This window comes from Centruroides sculpturatus, unplaced genomic scaffold (genome assembly GCF_000671375.1).
Source record: "Centruroides sculpturatus isolate CEXI.00-Female unplaced genomic scaffold, Cexi_2.0 scaffold906, whole genome shotgun sequence".
Lineage (NCBI taxonomy): Eukaryota > Metazoa > Arthropoda > Arachnida > Scorpiones > Buthidae > Centruroides > Centruroides sculpturatus.
Window position 1 is genome coordinate 71,997 of NW_019385169.1, and position 23,236 is coordinate 95,232.

Below are 23,236 nucleotides of genomic sequence, written 5' to 3' on the forward strand. Positions count from 1 at the left end.
TTTTTAGCAATTTTTAATAAATTCCATTTTAACTTTTAGTTTAAAATTATTCTAGAAACATTTCACAACAAAAACTTCGTTCTTATCTAGCTTTTATTCTTCTCGGATGTTGAAAATGAAGTAACCGTAGCCAACTACTGTACAGCTTTCCGCACTCAATATTGACCCAACGATTCATCATACAAATACATGACAATATGTGACGTCACCGTTTGAAAATATCAAAAATTAGGCATCTTCCCCCGAATCACTCTATACGTTGCAGTCAAAACCAGTTTTTAGTTAGGATGCGTTTTAACTAGTTAAAACTAGTTTATACTGGATGTCTTTGTTAAAACCCGTTTTGTCTAGTTAAAACTAGAACTTACTGCTAGTCAAAAATGAACTTGAGTTAGAACTAGTTTTAACTAGACAAAACGGGTTTTAACAAAGACATTTAGTATAAACTAGTTTCAACTAGACAAAACGGGTTTTAACAAAGACATCCAGTATAAACTAGTTTCAACTAGTTAAAACGCGTTCTAACTAAAAACGGGTTTTGACTGTAACATATACATTTCATGTTTAGGCATTACGTTAAGTTTAACGAGGAAAATATTATCTCAGAAAGTAACAGTAAAACAGTTGTTTCAATGTTGTCCACTTTTTTTAAATAACTTGGTTTCAGATTTTGCATAGAAAAGCATATCCACTTGAGACAGTTGAGTTTTGCCTTTTTTGGCATTTACGACGTTTATATCTTGAATATAAGCCATTTTATACTGTATCGTTATCGTATTTCTTGCAATATTAGAAATACACATGTTCTTACTACAAATCAAAAATATTATTATTTCTTATATCTAGAGCATTTTAAACAATACGATAAGTGATAAAATATTAAGTTGCTTTTGACGATTAAAAACTAAATTTATTTTTCTGATAAATCTAATAAACTTTTTAGTTTTAAGTTTAGAAATTATAACTAAAGTTTATACTGTAGTTGTTTAATTGTTAATTATTCGTAAGATATCATGTATCATACTAAATGATTATGATATCGTATTTTTATTTTTGTGGTAATAGTTTTCCTGCTTTACCATATAAATTGACAATAATTAACAAAAACTTAATGACCTATATTGATAAGTATTTTCACACTTTTAAAAGAAAATTTAAAATACAATTGAAAAACTTTATTTCAAGAAAAAAACTTTTGATTATAAATGAGAACTAAATGAGTTTAATTTTCCATTAGGAAAGTCAAATAATCGTAAAAGTTTTCAAGTGAAAAGATAATTATAAATAAATTTTTGTGATCAATTATTCATTATATATATAATTAGTTTTTGATGGTTTAGAAAGTACCATATGTTATATATCGGTGATCTAGAGCAGTATTTTTCTACCTGTAGGTCGCAAAACCATACACGGGGGGTCGCGGGTAAAAGAAAAAGACAAGTGTTTTTAAGTCCTACACTACAATAAAAAAAACTACAATTTCAGTGAGAAGGCTGTGCCTGTTTATTTTACAGTACAATTAGTTTTTTTTTTATCGATATTTAGGTCTCAACAGAAAGAAAATTAAGTACAGTAAAAAAAAATCACTGACATAGTTTTAATACGGCCGTGGGGGGGTCGCCAGAATTTTTTAACTTGTAAAGGGGTCGCGTATTCAAGAAGGTTGAAAAACACTGATCTAGAGTGAAAACATCCTGAGGTTTACTGAACTGTGCGTCAAGTTTAACTCTTAAAATCCATGCATGCTATAATATACATGCTATAACACCAAAAATTATTAAAACAAACTGTTTTTCAAATCGTTAAGCATTTAAAATTATTATTACCTTTTTTATTTTGCTTACCTTTTTTATTTCCTGAAATGCTGCAAAGTTTGAGTTACGAGTTTTTTATTTTGGAGTCTAGAACCTTCGATATTCTTTTATTATTTCAATACCAAAACTCGGTGTTTCTCGCTAAAAGTTTTAAAATGATTTAATTTTAAATTATTTTTAAGATCAAATGCGTTTTTATATGTTTTAAAATCTAATTAAACCGGAATAAATAATAAAAATTTATATTCTATTTTTTATTTAAAACTCACTCTCACACAAAAAACTTTGAAATTTAGTTATTTACTTTAGATTATATTTTTCCAATTAATTATTTGTTATAAATAAAAATTGAAAATTTTTTCTTATATGTTTCTATGTTTACAAAAAAGAGGCGAGTCTCAATTTGTTACTAACCTGATTTTTTTTATCACTCTTATTTATTACTGCTTATATAATAACGTTGTTAGTCTTTAAAAATCTTATATAAAATTATTTGATTTGATTATAAAAATTTTAAATATTAAGTAAAAAAATTTAAACTTTTATTTTATTTTGAAGAGCAAATAGTAACATTTAGAATTAAAAATATATATATTTATGTAGACATATTCAAAGGAGTGAGGATATTTTGAACTTTAAAAATTATAATATATTAATATAAATATATAAAGTAATGGTAACAGAAATGAAAAAGTCAAAGAAAATGAAAAATGATAATTAATTAATTATTTTTATTCATTTTTAATACGTTTTTCTTATAATTCTTTAATTTTGCTTTAAGCTTTAAGTTTTTACATTTTTATGTAAACATTTATTTTAAAAACGTTGAAATAATCAGTTTGAAATGAAAAGTTATCAAAATTTCCTTTTATGAAAGCTAATTGACTTTATAAACTAAAGAAAATTTAAAATACATAAATAGTTTCTCGTTTATAAAGGATGGAATAGCAAAAGAAAAATTAAATAAAAATTTATTTTTTCGTTATTCTATCTTTTTGCTTAAAAAAGAGAAAAATGTTGAAATAATATGCAAGTATTTGTTTAAAAATAATTTAAAATATTCTGCGATAATTTGAGAATAAAGTAACTACATAGTAAAAAATATTTATCTTTAATTATGGAATATGTTTTTAGAGAATTAATTCAAATCTCTATTTTATGTATTTAAATAAGATGCAGTTTCGTAAAAATATTTATTTATTGAATTTCATTAATTTTTATTAATCAAAAGAATATATCCAGATTTAAATTCTTAAATTCATTATAATAATAGGTTGTATAAATATGCTACTTTTTTGGTAATTAATTCATTTGAAATATACTTTTTGAAACGTAATAAATTTATTTAAATTAAACTAATTAAACTATTAATAATTATATTTGTTTATTATTTTATGAATGTTAACTGAAATTCCGTAGTTATTTTAGATACAAAATGTTAGGCTAATAACAACTAATAACGTTTAATAATAACGAAAAGAACAGAGGTTATAAAACTACATCTTATTTGAATGACTACTAATGACTGACTACACAGCAGACACATACATGGCAAACACCCGTAACAGTTAAATCCCACATTACGCTGAACACTCCCTTTTCCAGATGGCCTTTTTTGTAATACGTAAAGAGGACAAGTGGTGTTGGCTCAGCACGGAGTGACAGTTAAAGTTTAAGATATTAGAGTTAAAAGTTACACTCAATCACAAACGATGTTCGTTTTCAATTAATCTGTGATTGTTTGAAGACTTGCATAAGACGCAATATAGTAGTGACTCTGCTCTTTTCTAGATGATTTTATTGATGTCAATATGCTGGCATATCATAATTGTTTCATTCCCAATCTTCTCTTCTTAAATAGTTATTGTACAACGTTTGAGAGATGAAATAATTTTCATATTCTTTATCACGAAATAAGATTTTCCGTAAATCTACAAGAATCTGCAAGATTAAAAGAAAGTTATAAACTGTTTAACTGAGGTTGTCAAACCCTTTGAAGCAACACATAATGAGTAGTATGATATATCGCCAAAATTATGTTTCATCTGATCCTGGCAACGGCATAGATGGCGTGCACATATTGCAACCACAGATTTTGCTTCATTTTTACTCACACTCCCTTCTATTGATATATACTAGTCATCATCACCACTGCCTCCTCTTCCTCATTTGCGTAATCATGTGTACAATAAATGTCAATTAACTACAGAATATTCCAAACTAAATTACTTATTTTTGTATGCGCAAACACTCGGATGATCTCGCCTCCCCCTCTGTCAGCATTCATCAACACGCTACTGACACTTCCTCCTGTTGATGTCGTCACAATAAATGCACCGCCATAAGACGAACTATAGAGAGTTTCAATTATTAGAAACCAATGGGATCGGTATATATAATAAAGCAGCAAAAATAAATATTTTCAGTTAAAAACAAGTAAAAATATACTCTCTCTACTTCGAGAATTCTACAGGTCAAAACCGGCAAATAAGTGACAAGGACTAAATTTAACTTTTATCATTACCATTATATTATTGACATATTCCAAATGCATTTCACCTGTTTTTCATTAGGCCTCTTCAGTGGATGCATCAAGATATCAGTCGCTGGTTACGCTTTATATCCAGCAGCCGTTCCCAACATGCATCAACAATCATCCCAGTATTCAAATTAAGTACATTTGTATATTCGGTGATGCAAAAATGTTCGACAATTTTTCTTTCTAAACAATTTTCTATTTTATACAATATTTTAGTATTTTTTCTATTTATATTACAATTAAATTCTCTAAAATGTAAAAATCATGCTGATTCCGTTCTTCTTAGTCTAATGGCCGCCTCACGTTCCTTTACTCTCAACTCCAATCTTCTTCCAGTTTCTCCGATGTAATAATTTGGATTTCCGCATGTATACATGACATTCTGTATACAACACCTGCGATCTTAAATTGGTCTCTGAGCGAATTTTCACTGTTTATTATACTGATAATGTTTGACATCTTTTTCTTTTGATTTGCAACTATGCGTATAGAAAATTCTTTAAATATCGGTTTATATTTTTCGAAAATATTAGTTACATAAGGAAACTTTACATAAGAAATATTTGTATGTCATTTTTAACATTAAATCTACATTTTAAATAGAAATTATACCATTTAAGAGGATATACTTCGGATAATCATTTAACAGAAATTTTTTAAACAATTGTTTTACTTCAATATCTATATTTTCTTTCAAAGTTGTTCAATTCAATATCTTTCTCAATTCCATAATAAATACGTTCTTTTTATTTTCTATGGGACAGTAAGATTTATAATAAAAAATATTTAAAAAATATATAGAAACTAACATTGAAACTAAACGTGATCAGTAAAAAATGAGAATAAACTATACGTTACTATCATTAGCACAGGCCTATATTTAGTACGTAGTGTACTAACGGCTATGAAATATGTTGATTTTCAACATGCTTAGCCTGCATACCAACCAACATAATTCAACAAGGCCTACAATACCGTAAGAAAAAATAAATGCTGCCAGCCAGAATCCTAAGAAGTTCCCTTAAGGACTGCATCCAGAAAAGATTGTTCGTCACTGTTCTAAATTATTGATATATTGCATATGATTCATCTATAAATACAATCTGTATAATCTGTACAATCTGACGTCGCGGCTTTTCTCTATTTTATGTCGTATATGATAGGACACTATTATCACCTGAAGATTTACAATTAAGTAGACTAACACTGTTTCATATCTTCGAGTTAGAGGAAACAGGTTTCTCTATCTGGGCAAGGCTTGCAGAGGCTGCAAGAAATAGCTCTTGGCAATGTTGATAACGCGAAATTCGCTTTATCAACATTGTCTATCTCTTGCTCTAGATCAAATGCTTTGAAAATGACAATGAACACAGACTATTTATGAATAATCTACTCGTAAGTTGAAGAGAGTCAATTAAATGTAAGGTACCATACAGAATTTCCTCGAAAATAAACGATAATAATTAAAAAATAGAGAAAATAAATGTTTCAAAAATCGTTACTTGCACGATGTGTTTCATATAAACAGATTAAAATCGAACCATACTCCGAAATCTATTATGAAATTCTGACGGCCAGTATCGCCAACCGTTGTTAAAACAGCGCTTAACGAACTGTTTTCTAATGACACATTTAAAAAAAATTAACGTTTTATTAGATATTTCTATTTCACCAATAATCTTTACCTCGATTTAACGAATCATTTCCGGCTGTTTTATCGAACTTATTATTGCCATATTAAAAATTTAGTCAAAGCTCTATTACATCAAACATCTGGTGTAACTAGTTGTACACGTAAAATGTTGCTAAAACAAAATCGAAGCGTGTAAAAACTCCAAATTATGCAAATCTAAAGAAAAGTGTTTTTATTGACTTGATTCAAAACTGTAAAAGTACGGTATAATTGTAATTATATGAATTAACTTGGTGGTTTTGCCTCTAGCCACTGTAGGCGGCTAACTCAATTCGCCCATTTGTTCCAAATGCAGATTATATTCATAACAATAATTTCAATAATGTATATACAGTATAGTACCTTCATCTGTCTAATTCCAAGTGAAGATTCTGTAAAGTTCAGATCTATTTTGAAATGCAACTCTACACTTAAATTACTTGAAAAAAGTTTTTATTCAAATCACATAAAAAATTTTCCTTTCAGATTTTCTCCAATAAAATCGAACAGAGAACAACTTTTAAATTTCAGACATCAGTCAAACAAACATCACAACTTTTGTGAACGTCCCACAGAAAACGTTCCAATTTCATGGTTACATTATACGAATCGCTCGCTCGCCGCATAAGCTTGATCCACTTGTTCCCAATATAGATTATACGCTGGTGTGACTTGGTTAGGATAGTGACAAAAAAAATTTTTTAATTGTATTCATAAAAGGTTGAATTCTAAATGGGAATAATATTCATAAAATATTAATGTACAGTTTAAGATTATACAATAACGAGCCTTTCTATGTTCTTTCTCACATCTCAGGAAAATAACGGTCTTTATTAAATTGACAAAATTTTAAGTAATTATTTTAATGTATATTATATTATTATGTATTATTATGTATGTGTATGTATATTTTGTATATACTCCACCGTAAGTTATTTTCCTGACGTGTGAGAAAGGACATCAAACGACTCGTTATTGTAATTTTACAGTCTTTATACACAGTCATAAACTGTATATTAATTTTACAATTACAGTCCTGGCAATTTTATCAAATCTAATAGTCATTAAGTTCGTATTTATATGTTTACAATATAGCAATGAAAACAAGTTATCAGTGTCTATATAATGATTTAAATTCTCAATTATTTTATATTTAATTCATTTTTTACTCTTTTTATTATGGATTTGAATGGTATTTAAGAATATTAATTAATTCATTTCTTCGACAGTCCTAAATTTTTTTCTCAAAAACATGAAAATCCTGAGGTAATCAACGGACATAAATTAAATTATAATACTATAGAATATTAAAAACTTATTAATAATATATACACTTATATACTTATTATATTTTATAATAGAATCACATTTATTTATCTTTTGAATTTAATAGTACGCTACTATCTACAATAAGAAGTAATAATTCTTAAATATTTATTGTTTTTCATTAAAATTTATATACAATACGTATAACAATTAAATAGATCAACGGCCACATGGAAAATAGAAAAGATTAAGATAAATAAAGATAAAATAGATCTTTCTTTGGCAAAAATTTCTTTTTACCAAAAGAAACCTTTCCAATTGCTCTTTTATATGGCGTGAAGAAGCTATAGTTCACAAGAGTTGACAGACCAGATACGTCATGAATGAAAGAACTGAATTCTTATGATTGATTTTGGTGCTACTGAGACACAAACACATTTCTGACTGATAGCTTTTCATCTGTTGTAATTCGTATACTTCTAACAGACTGAACATTTTACTTTTTATTCTTAGAAACATTACTTTGTATTTATATGGGAAAATAATGAAGGTTTATAAAAACTTTTAAAAAAACGGGATATTTGAAATATTTTTGTTTAATAAGATAAATTCTTTTGAAATATTGAAGGAAAATAAAAAGTCACGTATATTGTTAGAAAAATGAAATGGTAAAATGCCTAAAGTCCAATACTTTTAACTTAATAGTTGGTTACAAAAACTAATCAGGCACTTTTCTCGTTACTTTACAGTCTTTTTATATGCAATGACTATTTCTTACAAATTATATTAATTTTTACATTTCTACATTTAATATGTAAATATTTTGGTGCAATCATACTACTACAGTTTTAATAAACAGTTAAAATAATCTTGATAAATATCTAATTAAATTTAAAAATAGTTTAGACAAATTAATAAAAGTAGTGAATATAGGGTATCTGTATTATATTGTAAACTTAAGAAATTATGTTAAAAACGAAGAGAAAAATATTCAAAATAAAATAATTATATTATATTAAATGAATAAATTTTAAATTTTATATAGGCCTAATATTTTTAAAAATAATTTATTTATTCGATTATGTTTAAAATTATGATATTTTTACTGAATATGTATTATTTTTCAGTTGTAATATCTTAATATAAACTGATAAAGTGTATATTTTTACATATCTTACGCATTACAAAATATTTTTTTACACTTTTATAAATTATAATTTTCTTTACTTCTTTACATTGATACACAGAAGCAATTTTTTTTATTATTTCGAAAACTTTCAACTAAAGTTTTCCATCACCAGCTTAATGCTTTGCTTTTGCTTGTGATAAGGTAACATAAAAGATCGTTCTGAGTGCATTTTGTTATTAGAGATTTCCATATTCATATCGCATATAGACGAGCACTTTACTAAAATGAACTTTTTAGAAGATTATTTCTAAATAAAAAAGTACCTGCAAACTTTCCTAACCAGGTACTGTACATGATAGAAAAAAGCATGGGGATTAAAAAACCTTAAAACTTGTAATAGTTATACTTAGCCTTGTATACAGTGTTTATTTATTNAACAAAACGGACTTCACACAATCAAAATATATTATAATGAACAAATTATAAAGTTTTAAACAGCTAATCTTACAAATCATAAAATTTAACTTAAACATCAATGTCAGGCATTGGAAATTTAAAATATAGTATATTTTTTTAACAATCTGTGTGTCATATTTCGAGTAGTGATGGGCTTAATGAAGATTTTATTCGTTATTGGCATTTACAATGTTTTTATGAAACTCACCTCTACCCTCAAAAAAAAAGCTTTTTGCCACTTTATAATAATTAAAAACATCGTCTTTTAAAATAAAATGCTATAACAGATGGCGATGCATACAATTTTTAACTCTTGCCGAAGTTCGCAACTCGTTGGTGAATTTTTTCTATTAGTTCTCTAAGTTAAACATGACGAATACGTTTTCCTTATATTGAACTTGCTAAAGTCATAACACGCTAAAGTCTAATATCAGAAGAGCTATATTTTTCATATTTCTCATATGATAAGGTTTATCAAAAATCACACAGAACTGATAAAGTGTATATTTTTACATATCTTACGCATTACAAAATATTTTTTTACACTTTTATAAATTATAATTTTCTTTACTTCTTTACATTGATACACAGAAGCAATTTTTTTTATTATTTCGAAAACTTTCAACTAAAGTTTTCCATCACCAGCTTAATGCTTTGCTTTTGCTTGTGATAAGGTAACATAAAAGATCGTTCTGAGTGCATTTTGTTATTAGAGATTTCCATATTCATATCGCATATAGACGAGCACTTTACTAAAATGAACTTTTTAGAAGATTATTTCTAAATAAAAAAGTACCTGCAAACTTTCCTAACCAGGTACTGTACATGATAGAAAAAAGCATGGGGATTAAAAAACCTTAAAACTTGTAATAGTTATACTTAGCCTTGTATACAGTGTTTATTTATTTATGCCTTTTATTTTATTTTATTTTTACTGTTATTTATTTATTGTATTTATTTATTTTTTCATATACACAATTATTCTAAATCTTTAAATTTAAAAATGAAACTTATTCGAAAAACATTACGCTCTATTTTGAAACGATAATCGTAAGTCTGAGGATGATCTATAATAAATAGGTTGAAAACGTTCGAAATAAAATAATTTTATGCTCGGCAAAAATTCAGGTGTGTTATTATAATTAATTGCATTTGCTGAGAGAAAGGTGGATAGACTTATTGTCTTTGACATTCAATAAAAGAGTGTATCTATGCCATCATCTTCCAATTTTTTTCCGTATTCTTTGTAATTACGCAAACAAAATACTAATTATTTAAATTTACATATTGGAAGAACACTTAATGTAATAATTTTATTTTATAAAATTTTCAATTTTCGAAAAAAGTTATCACTTTTTTTTTTCATTTTCAAAACAATTTTAGTTTTAGGACCCAGCCACTAGGAAGAACTCTATCTTCTCTTGATGCCGGTTGCAGAGCCGGAAAGTGCAGAATATTAGCGTCAGAAAGTGCACCCAGTCCTAAAACTATCCAAAATCAGTAAATGAATAATGGCTAAAATAAGCGAGAAAATACTAGAGCGAACCATACAGGAGACGCGTAGTTTTATTTGACCTTTGTAATCGTGCCCGACTGTAATGTGGTAGTCTTTGTCCGAAATGGACAAAGACTACCACATTACAGTCGGGCACGATAAAGGAAGCAAGTATAAGGACAGGGATCAACACAAAGATCATGACAGGAAGCAGAGAGGACTGGCAGACTTGATGGTGAGAAAGTGGTGGAAATTTTATGTACCCAAAAAAACACATTGAAAAGGAAGTAAAGCGAGGGCGGTAATAAGAAATAAGAGGATTCAAGTTTTTGTACGCTGGAATCAAGATAGAAATGATGTTTGTATAATGTTAAATGTGATAGAGTATATGTATATGCTCGTAAGAAGCTGAGGAAAAGAGAGGATTTTTATGCTACTTAGAAGCAAAACTTGCATCAATATAAGAAAGCAAAAGATATATTATTAGAGACAATCTAAATCGCCATGTAGAAAGAAAACTAACCTGGAATATCCAGTGTAGTGTACGTGATGGATGGGTTACTGAAGAAGAAACGTTGAAGGTGGAATGATAATTGATTTTGCTACGGCATGTGATATGACGATACTAAATACCTTGTTTATAGAAGTTGAAGATCAGTATTCTATCATACATATGATGGAAAGGAAAGAAAGACCCAGATCTATTTTTTTTTAATATAGAACTCACCTGGGATGAATTACAAACGTCAATGTAATTAAAAGTGAATGTGCATAATCTGTGCTGTGATGGCTGCACAGCACACATTAGTAGCAGCGAGTTGTGAAGTAAAGACTATGAGGAAGATAAGAGAGGAGCTAACTCTAAAAATTAAATAGTGGAAGTTAGCAGATGAGTTGGAAAACAGTTTTAAAACAAAGGTTGTTAGAGAGTTGAAACTGAATGAATATAGGAACAAATGGTAGAGAAACAGTCAACTTAAATGAAAGATAGATAAGGTACTGAGAAAAACATCTGTAAAAGACCTATAGAGTGATAAGGAAACCAATTTGTGGAATGACAAGGTGCAGTGGAAAATAAAGATAATGAAATTTGGAAAGAAAATTAAAATATGATAAGACATGAAAATGAAGAAAAAATTACTAATATCGAAAAAAGAGAAGTCAAGAAAGCACAGTGACCGGAACAAAAGCAAGGGAGACGGTTAGAGTATATAGAGAGCTGTAAACTAAAAAAGTGTAGAAAGATGTACAGGATAGATGAGCGATAGAGAGTCAAGTGACTATATATACATCACACGAATAAAGGAATGAGGAAAGGGAGTAAAAAATTGGAAAAATACTACATAAATTATTAAGTGAAGAAAATCTAAGGAGAGCTTGAAGAATTCGGACTATCAAAAAATGAAACACCTGAGATAAGTAGAGTGTAAGCAAAAATAGCTCTAAGAAAAATCAAAAATTGTAACGTGACTAGCTTATATGCAATACTAATTGAAATACAAAAATATTTGGATGCGGAAGGTATTAACCAACTATGAATCCTTATAAAATACAGACTAAAACAAGGAGAGAATGACTGATGCATAGAAGTAAACAGTAATATTGAAAATTTTTAAAGAGAAAGGAGACTTACAAGAGTATAGAAACTATCGTGGTATTAAGCTAATGAAAGCTATTCGCATAATTTCATAGTATACCATGAAATTATGCAGAGGATAATTAAAAGACGGTTAAGGAGCAAAACAATAGTAGGAAAAGAACTATTTGGTTTTAACAAGGAGAGCCTACGGCTTTGGGGTAATGGATTTTGATGATCTTTGGTGTAGAGGTAGTACACGATGTTAGTGTACTATCTGTAAAATACTAAAGTGCAATACTCAAATATAATCGAGAAAATCGAACTTAAAGTTTTGTTAGCACTTTATATATAAATTATACGTACTTCTGTTCGAGCGTCCTGTGGCAGAGTGTATTCACCAATACTACTCAAAAATATTCGAAAGGAAAAGTTTTCACGAAGGAAAAGCACGAGACCTCATGTCTCGAATGCCAAAGCTTAACAATAAGCAGAGTACTGAGCTAAATAGAAACATTACTTATGAAGAATGCAATGCAGCGCTAAATAGCATGGGAAATAACAAATCACCAGGACCAGATGGGCTACCTGCTGAATTTTATAAACAATTTTTCCCCTTGATAGGGCATCGATACGTCAACATGATCAACAACTCTATAAAAACCAATAAACTGATAAATGGCTTCAATCACGGAATAATCACCCTTATTCCTAAAACCGACAAAAAGGAAGAGTTAACGAAAATCACAAATTGGAGACCCATCTCACTGCTCAATACCGATTACAAAATCCTCACTAAAGTCCTAGCCACCAGACTTCAAACCTGCGTCCCTCGATCATAGACGAACACCAAACATGTGGCATAAAAAACCGTTCCATCCACTCTAACATCTTCCTCTCTCAATCCATCTACGAATTAGCCAGCCAATGTCACGATACATGCGGCCTTTTACAAATACACCTCCATAAAGCCTTTGATAATATCGGGCACGATTACCTTTGGTCAGTCCTAAACCACATTAACATTGGAGAAAACTGTTTCAAATGGATAAACTTATGTTACAAAAACGCCACCAGCCAAATAATAGTAAACAGAAAACTCACAGACAAATGTAACCTGTACAGTTCTGTACGCCAGGGCTGCCCATTATCCATGCTTCTTTTTATTATTTGCATGGAACCTCTTTTCCGCCACATTACAACTGACAGTAACGTCAAAGGATACCGCCTTCAAAACAATCTTGACAACGAGATCAAATACACTGCTTATGCGGACGACATAACGTTGTTCCTCACTGACATAAACAGTATTAAGATGGTGAATTTAGTTTTCGAGAAATTTAAAGATATCTCTGGTACGGATATGAACCCACAAAAATGCAAAGGACTCTGGATTGGAGCCTGGGAAAACCTCCCATCAAACTACTTAGGATTTAACTGGTCCAAGACCAACATCAAAAGTTTGGGAATACTGATAGGTAAGAATAGCAACGAGCAATGGAACAAAAACATCGAGAAGGTAAGAAAGGCCTCTTACATGTGGAGAGGAAGAAATATCTCAATTACTGGAAAGGCTAAACTAGCGAATATCAAACTGCTGAGCCCTTTTTGGTATCTTATTCACACGCAACCACTCCCCAAGAGAGCGGTGACGCAAATCAATAGAATATGTGCCACCTTCATCTGGGGCTCAAACTTCGAACCGATAAGAAGAACGACGTTATATAATAGTTTAGAAAACGGAGGAGCTGGCTTATTGGAGGTCTCCCTGAAAACCTTAATCCAGAGAATTAAATTGATAAATAACCTGCACAAATATTGTATCTGGACAAGCTTAGCAAAAGCATTTCTCCAACCTCACATACCAAATATAATCATAACTACTGAGAAAATACACAGACTAAGACCACCAACAATACTGCTTGAAATTGTACGATGCTACAGAACAATGAAGGAAAACTTCTCCGATGAAATCATCTTTACATCAACACCAAAAGAGCTCTATCATAAAGTAATAGATAAATTTATTCCGAAACCCCAAAACCGTATAAATCAATTCAATCTGAAAAGTAAAAATATAATTAAAATCATTTCAAAACTAAATATCCCTAGCAAAGCGAAAACCATCTTCTGGAAACTTCATCATAACTGCCTACAGACAAACGAATGGAGAAAGCAGAAAAAATTTACAAACTGCACAGACTGTCCCATATGCTACAACAAAGAAACGCTCGAACACGCCATCCTGGAATGCAAACACACGAACCTACTCTGGACAACATTAAGTAACAAAGGTTCCCTAACACGAACGCACAATATAGAAGACATCGTGTGGCCTTGTGAGTATACAAAGACTAAACAGCAACTAACAATCCTAATCATCGCGATCAACGCAATCTGGACAAGCAGAAATCTATCCTACTACAAAAAAACCAACGAACAAATAACCTTTTCCATTTTTAAAAACAAAATGGAAAACCAGAGACAACTGCTAGAGTACAAAAAGCAGAACTTTACAAATATTGAAAAAGAAAACTGGATAAAGACTGGACTCATTATGGAACGTAATGGTTCACTACAACTAAACCTGTAATGCTTTTGTAAACTATTGAATATTTTCCATGTAAATATGTAACTACTCTATAACCATATATTTTGGTATAATTTCTGTATAAATGATATATTGTCTTGATAATAAAATTATTTGAAAAAAAAAAAAAAAAAAAAAAAAAAAAAAAAAAAAAAAAAAAAAAAAAAAAAAAAAAAAAAAAAAAAAAAAAAAAAAAAAAAAAAAAAAAAAAAAAAAAAAAAAAAAAAAAAAAAAAAAAAAAAAAAAAAAAAAAAAAAAAAAAAAAAAAAAAAAAAAAAAAAAAAAAAAAAAAAAAAAAAAAAAAAAAAAAAAAAAAAAAAAAAAAAAAAAAAAAAAAAAAAAAAAAAAAAAAAAAAAAAAAAAAAAAAAAAAAAAAAAAAAAAAAAAAAAAAAAAAAAAAAAAAAAAAAAAAAAAAAAAAAAAAAAAAAAAAAAAAAAAAAAAAAAAAAAAAAAAAAAAAAAAAAAAAAAAAAAAAAAAAAAAAAAAAAAAAAAAAAAAAAAAAAAAAAAAAAAAAAAAAAAAAAAAAAAAAAAAAAAAAAAAAAAAAAAAAAAAAAAAAAAAAAAAAAAAAAAAAAAAAAAAAAAAAAAAAAAAAAAAAAAAAAAAAAAAAAAAAAAAAAAAAAAAAAAAAAAAAAAAAAAAAAAAAAAAAAAAAAAAAAAAAAAAAAAAAAAAAAAAAAAAAAAAAAAAAAAAAAAAAAAAAAAAAAAAAAAAAAAAAAAAAAAAAAAAAAAAAAAAAAAAAAAAAAAAAAAAAAAAAAAAAAAAAAAAAAAAAAAAAAAAAAAAAAAAAAAAAAAAAAAAAAAAAAAAAAAAAAAAAAAAAAAAAAAAAAAAAAAAAAAAAAAAAAAAAAAAAAAAAAAAAAAAAAAAAAAAAAAAAAAAAAAAAAAAAAAAAAAAAAAAAAAAAAAAAAAAAAAAAAAAAAAAAAAAAAAAAAAAAAAAAAAAAAAAAAAAAAAAAAAAAAAAAAAAAAAAAAAAAAAAAAAAAAAAAAAAAAAAAAAAAAAAAAAAAAAAAAAAAAAAAAAAAAAAAAAAAAAAAAAAAAAAAAAAAAAAAAAAAAAAAAAAAAAAAAAAAAAAAAAAAAAAAAAAAAAAAAAAAAAAAAAAAAAAAAAAAAAAAAAAAAANTACGTATAATTTATATATAAAGTGCTAACAAAACTTTAAGTTCGATTTTCTCGATTATATTTGAGTATTGCACTTTAGTATTTTACAGATAGTACACTAACATCGTGTACTACCTCTACACCAAAGATCATCAAAATCCGTTACCCCAAAGCCGTAGGCTCTCCTTGTAAGCCAGATAGATTAGTGCAAATATTCATCGAATATTTGCACTAAGATCGATGAAAGAAAAATTTGGCGAAAAACAAAAAGAACTGCACAAGATTTTTGTAGATTTGAGATTTTCAATAGAGTCCCAAGGAAGAAGATTGTTGTTATCCGAGTGAGTAGGGAACATCAGAGAAGTATGGATTGAAGAAATAAGACAACGCAACTCAACGACAATTTGCTAAGGGGATTGCCTCCCAAGAGGATTTCCTACGGAAATCTGACTTCTATTTAGGTATTAGACAATGAAGAAAACCCTGAATACTTCACGCGATCAGCCCGTTGGCCACTTGCGAATCACGACCAACTATCAGTATTCAAAGGCTTCATCCACTCGGTCAGCCACTGGCTCAGAGCATTGTGCAGCTAATAAAAGATATGTATGAAAAAGCATACACTAAAATTAAAATTAGTCTGGAAATGAATGATAAATTCCTAGTAAGGATTGGTTTTCGTCAGGAATCCTTATCAAGCCTAAAGGCATAATGAGTATCAGTGATTGAAAGGATTCTATTTTTGATCTTATAATGAATATTGTAGTAAGAGATATGAAAGCAAAATTAACACAAGTATGCTTTTTGTGGACGATATTGTGTTGGTTGACAACTAATAAAAGATCTGAAGAGACATAGAAAAATTAAAGAGGATATGAGACTTGAAGAATACAGAATATATGTGATTTAACGACAGGACAAAAATGAAGAGTTATATTTGGCGAAAAACTGAACAGAGTTAACAATTTAAATATCTAGGTTCCTATATAACAGATAATGGACAGCTAGCTAGAGAAATAAATCACAGGATGCAAGTTGGAGAAATTGGGAGAAAGTGTCTGATGTATTAGGGGACAGTATGATAAATGCGATGCTGAAAGGAAAGGTATATAAAATTGTTGTCAGACTGGCGATGATTTATGAAGCTGAAACATGGGTCCTAAAAGAAGTCTCGGGAAAAGAGAATGGATGTGACTGAATTAAGAATGCTGCGGTGGAAGCATGGAGTGACTAAAATGGATAATATCATGATGAAAGAAAGGAAGGAACTGCTAAATTGTTGAAAATGTCTAAGAAAAAAGATTGCAATAATATGACCACAAGTTGGCAAGAAGTTCTTTACAACAATAGTGGAGGGTAGAAAGAATAGGGTATGCCAAGGCAAAGATGAAAGGATCGCACAGACGCTGATTTGAAAAGAAAAGATCTAACAGGAAGAAGGTGAATGATAGGAAGAAGTATAGAAAGCTGGAGAAAAAACGGCGATTCCATATAAATATGGAATAAACCTAAGCAAAAAAGTACACGAAGTAAAATTTTATTTAAATGTATTTACGGATTTTTGTTCACGTTTATGAGTTTATTCAAGTTTATTTATTTATATTTTCTAAAAACAATATATAATGAAGCGTGAATAAATAATGTATTTATCTCAGATAAATTATTTGATATTCACATTAGAGATTTTACTCAAATAAATCATTTCATTTGTGTTTTATTCAAATAGTTTTAAACTCTTAAAATTATAATTAAAATGAAATTTTAATTGATCAAGTAATTTTATTACTAAATTATCAAGTAAGAATTATTAGAATTATTTTAAATTAATTAATTAATTTAATTACTATTTATTAAGTTTGAATTTAACCTGAAAGACATGTTGATAAACAAAACGGACTTCACACAATCAAAATATATTATAATGAACAAATTATAAAGTTTTAAACAGCTAATCTTACAAATCATAAAATTTAACTTAAACATCAATGTCAGGCATTGGAAATTTAAAATATAGTATATTTTTTTAACAATCTGTGTGTCATATTTCGAGTAGTGATGGGCTTAATGAAGATTTTATTCGTTATTGGCATTTACAATGTTTTTATGAAACTCACCTCTACCCTCAAAAAAAAAGCTTTTTGCCACTTTATAATAATTAAAAACATCGTCTTTTAAAATAAAATGCTATAACAGATGGCGATGCATACAATTTTTAACTCTTGCCGAAGTTCGCAACTCGTTGGTGAATTTTTTCTATTAGTTCTCTAAGTTAAACATGACGAATACGTTTTCCTTATATTGAACTTGCTAAAGTCATAACACGCTAAAGTCTAATATAAGAAGAGCTATATTTTTCATATTTCTCATATGATAAGGTTTATCAAAAATCACACAGGTAGACCTACTTTTATTAAGAGAATGGTTTTATCAGAAACAATTGTGAAACTTGTTTATTTAATTAAATTTCAAGAAATGTATTTTGAAAGTTTAAAAAACATATTGACTTTCTTTCGATTGAATATAGAATTGACGAAATGAAAAGTCGTGTTAAAGTTTTATTAAAATTGATATACGTAGTAAAATTAATTCGTTGTTTATTCTATTCAAAAAGGGAATTGAAAGAATGTTATCAATTATTTTTTACCAATACTTTTTATTTTATTTTCTATAGAATAACTTTTTGTTTACACTTAGTTTCTTAATCCCATCTTAATCCCATCCATATTTATTTTCATAAATTTTTTTCTAAAATTACATTTAAAATATTATCCGCTTTCTTATCATATTATTAAAAAATATTTCAATTTGAATTGAATTAAATTATTTAAAAGTTATTTCTAAAATTATTTTAATATTTTATCACTTTCCTATTACATTTTTAAGTAATGCTTTTAAGCTATTTGTAACGAAATGAGCTATAAATGCGCTCTTGATAAATATAAAAAAATCCTATAAAATTAAACGTTATGAATAAATAAAGATTTTACTGTCCATTTTGTTTTTCTTTGGCATTAAGGATTAAAACTTAATATTACCTGGAATATAAAATTTTGAAGAATGCAAATCTATAACGAGATAGTAAAATCAATTTGTACCACTTAGTGTATAGACTTTTCAATATAATACAAAAGATGATATAAAGAAAGTGCTAAAGTAAAAAGTAAAAAGAAAACGGTTTGGAAACTACAAAAATTCTTTAAAACTTAATTAAGAAAAAAATGTTTGCTGTTTATTCTTATCTTCTTGGAAAGCAATTTCCAATTAATGATAATTCGAGTCTTCTAGCTTCACCAAAAGCCTTACTATTTCTTAAGTACTTCTTCTAAGTCATTATCACCTGTAATGAATAAAATAAATTATTTTAATATCTTCTTGATACATTTTCTTACTTTGTTTTCCAGTGAAAACCAGTTTAAGAAGTAATTAAACTGTGTGTTCGGCCACAATAAAATGTAAATCGGCCACAATAAAACATTATATTTATTGTACTAGTATTAATACGTATAAAATAAATATTTTTCACGCAGAGGAGTTTAAATTAATTTAGCTTTCAGGCTTTTGATTTAACTTTTTTATAAATTACACAAAAATATTTGTCCTATTTTAGATATTTTTATTTATTATATGTACAATACGTCATATCAAGCCAAGTGCAAACCATGCAAGTAAATTTACCATGCAAAGCAAAAGACATATTACGTGATAGTCTCGCTCCAGTAAATCTGACATTCGTGGGGAAAAGTTTAGATGGACTTATATAAAAGTTTTGGACTTATATCTCTTTCTATTATAGAAAGACCATACAACATAGCAAGATATTTTAACTATTTGTAAAAAAAAAATCATATTAAAATACGTTAAGAGAGACTTTCTATTGTAGTCTTATATAAATTTTTGTAAATTAAAACGTATAAAATTATAAAAAATAAAAAAAATCTACCATAACTTAACTTTGAAACATATTAATTAAGGCCAGATGTCTATAATATTTATTAATAAATGAACGGGGCGAGACAGAAAATCTGAACTGGGTTTAAAGCATTATAACTTTTGAGCTCAAAAAATAATTTTAAAATTTTCACGCCAAAAGTTACGTCATTACATACGCTCAGTTACAGCACGTGAAGTTTTAGAGCATTTGTAAGTCAGTTCGGAAAAATTGCTTCAAAAGAGGACATATTAAGAGAGCGCGTTGTACAAATGTACGAAAATAAATCGAACCACTAAAAGAATTGGTGGAGGAGCATTATTTTATCCGAAGGCCAACTACTTATATTTTGAAAAAACATAAAATATCTGGAGCGAGGAAAAGAAGGCCCGGAAGTGAAAAAAGCCAGTTGTTATGAATGATAAAAACCGAAGAGAAATGTTTGGAAACAAAGATGCACTTAGCCAGATGGAAGCAGATAAAAGGTTCAAATGTCATCGAACACACGTAGGTAAGACATTTAAGAAGTTGGGCATAAAGAAAAGGAAAAGATGTCCCCGGAGTACACTGCAGGAAATAAAAATGAAATCCGAATGCAATGCAGATGGCTTGGTAAGAAAGTTTGGAAACAAAACGTACGTTTTGGACGACAAGAACTACTTTTTTCTCTCCGGCATGCAAATGCCAAAAAATTATATTTACTATGTGAACAATGGAAATCATGCATCTCCTGAAGTGAAGTATAGATTTAAGATAAAATTTAAAGCAAAATACATACCGTACATCATCATTTCACCAGCAGGTGTTTCGAAGCCGTTTTTTAAAAGAAGAGATCCTTGGCAATTGATGCCGGCACGTACCAAAACGAATATTCACAGAAAAATTGGAATTTTTTTTTTTACAACAAGCATTATTAAAATGATGATTTCATAATTTCATATTTTGGCCTGACAAAACTTCGTCTCACTACGCAAATTCGATCGTGGAGTTCTCTAAAGCCAAATCATTCCTTTGTACCCAAAAAAAAAACATAATTCGTCAAATCTGCCACTATGCAGGCAAATCGAAGATTTTTTTGCATATTTGGCACAAATATTTTTTAAAAGAAAGATTGGCTAGCAAAAAATATCACAAAACGTATCCAAAGAATTGGATTTTTACTTTAAAAAATTGATACAAAAACAATTAAAGGAGTTGCGAGATTATCAAAAACACAATTACAGTGCTAGTCGACTGTGGGCCATATGAACGTGTTCGTTAATTTTCTACTAACGTAAATAAAAACTTTTAAAAAATGATATATAATATTTAATAGTTACTTCAATTTTCCGGTAAAATATTTTACTTTAAAACCAGACCATACCTTTTGTTTCAACCTGTTACGTAATGTGTTTCTAACTTACAATTTTTAGCAATATATTTTGAGAGTTCCTTTCGTCTAAATTCAATCCAATTTAGGCTTATTTTTGTTGATTAACTCTGTTTCAAATCATAAGCATGTTGCACTTTGCGTTGCTATACAAAGACTTTTATTGGCATGTTACGAAATCAAAAGAAACTGAAAACTATATCTTAAATCAAAATATTTACTGTAGAATCTTTGTAATTAACCGTTATTACAGAGGGTACAGTTTATATAGACTGCTTTCCTATAACGGACAGCAATTAATGTACAGTACTCATTCGTAATAAAGATTGTTAAAAGAGAAATAAATAAATATGCATCGGTTATTCAAAATCGCGAGTATTTTTACTACATCGGCTTCGACGTCACGCGGAAACACAATAATGTGGGCAACAATACTTTTCACTTTCTTTCTTGCGAGAGTGAGCGATTATCGAATGCGAAATATATTTTTCAGGTTTTCGGAATTATTTTTCGAGTTTATTTGTGTTTTATATAAAGGTGAGTAATATTTCTGACAGACTACACAATATTCTGTACAAATATATTTATAAAAATAGAATTACCGATCTCGAAATTTGTCATTAGGTAATCATAAGGTTCTTAAACTTAATTAAGAGCAAAGAACTAGAATAAGAAATTAATTTTGAGATAAATTTCCATATGTTAAACTGATTTTGAATAGAATATATTTTATCACGATGCAAACATGGACGAGGTTGATTAATAATNAAAAGTTCATTTTCGTCGGTTAGAAGCAAAATGTCTCTTTCGGAACTCTCTTCGGATTCTTGGATAAGTCCAGAAAATCCGGGAGCTACTTATAATAATGCATTACTACTTGTGGGAAAAACCTAAATTCTCATTATGTAACACTTTTGTATTTACATTGTCAATTATTTTTTTGGAAACCATAGAAGTTTCTAAAAGCGATTCCATTTAGAAACGGCTCTTGGATCCATAAAATAATGATGTCACATTAACATAAAAGTAATTTGTCTTAATAAAAAGTTCACATTACACATTAATTAATAATAAAATAATGAATATTCCTATTTTTGCGTGGTTTACTTGTGTGAGAATCCGCGGGTGAGAGTGTTATCGCTCTAAATTCTATTTGCGGCGTCGGGTTCGTGAAGCCCGCTCACTTTGTCACTGGATGGCTTTTACTCGTAATTTATGATAAGATCGGGAAATCACGGCTCTATTTTTTCCTGACACCAGTTCGGATAATTAGAATTCGCGTTCTAACTCGTGACTTACACAATATTCTGTACAAATATATTTATAAAAATAGAATTACCGATTTCGAAATTTGTCATTAGGTAATCATAAGGTTCTTAAACTTAATTAAGAGCAAAGAACTAGAATAAGAAATTAATTTTGAGATAAATTTCCATATGTTAAACTGATTTTGAATAGAATATATTTTATCACGATGCAAACATGGACGAGGTTGATTAATAATAATGAACATAAATCTTTACGAAAAATATACGCATGATTAATTTTGATATTATATCGTGTGATCATCAGCGAGATGACCTTCGATGGAACCGATCATTGACGATGAGAGATGGCGAATGACCCTAAGACAAATAATTGACGAGTTGTGTTTTTCAGATTTCGATATGGAGAGATTTTCGGAAGATGCGCAGATAAGTGCGAATGTGGCTAGAAAGCTGGATGAGGAGGATGATTTCTTCAGTTTTGACTTGGAAAATTACCAAGAAACTAATTATTGGGAAATTGTTCTCGATCTTGCCGAGGATTGTTTCGGCTATGGCGATTCTGATTTGCAACAAGTTGATGTTTGCTTTCGTTGCGATGGATGCGAGAATCCTCGGGTATCGTGTGATGGGAAAGTTGAGCTAGAAGCTGTTGGCGATTGTCTCGACAGGTAAGATTTTTATATTTATTTAATACGTATCTAATAGGTAACGTAATATTTTTATCTCATTTTCTGTATTGTTTATAGAAAGCTAGAGCTGCGTGAAGAACAATTTGATGATCGGGATGATTTCTTTGATTGTGACTTGGAAAGTTACCAAGAAACAAACTATTCGGATATTGTTCTCGATCTTTCCGAGGATTGTTTCGGCTACACCGATTCTCATTGGCGACAAGTCGATAAAAACGAATGCGAGAATCATCATCAGAAAGTCGAGCTGGAAGCTGTTAGCCATTGTCTCGACAGGTAAGAATTTTATGTTTATTTAATACGTATTTTTATATCATTTTCTGCGTTGTTTCTATATTAT

General features: G+C 28.3%; 1 protein-coding gene across 2 annotated transcripts; it reads left to right on the forward strand.

The window, feature by feature from the left end:
- The first annotated feature begins 21,375 nt into the window (after nt 1-21,375).
- Nucleotides 21,376-23,200, forward strand: LOC111635692. 2 transcript variants are annotated; one of them, XM_023380732.1, is made up of 3 exons: nt 21,376-21,476; nt 22,599-22,875; nt 22,954-23,200. In XM_023380732.1, exons 1-3 carry the CDS (start codon nt 21,413-21,415, stop codon nt 23,174-23,176), a joined length of 564 nt encoding a protein of 187 aa, XP_023236500.1. In that variant the 5' UTR covers nt 21,376-21,412; the 3' UTR covers nt 23,177-23,200. The 2 variants fall into 2 exon arrangements, with proteins under 2 accessions (XP_023236500.1, XP_023236499.1); XM_023380731.1 differs by lacking the exon at nt 21,376-21,476 and having other exon boundaries at nt 22,420-22,875.
- Nucleotides 23,201-23,236: the final 36 nt, after the last annotated feature.

Coding starts and splice junctions, on each gene's coding strand:
- LOC111635692 (XM_023380731.1), top strand. CDS start 22,526: ATGGAACCGATCATTGACGATGAGAGATGGCGAATGACCCTAAGACAA. Junction 22,876..22,953: donor GTTGGCGATTGTCTCGACAG/GTAAGATTTTTA, acceptor TATTGTTTATAG/AAAGCTAGAGCTGCGTGAAG.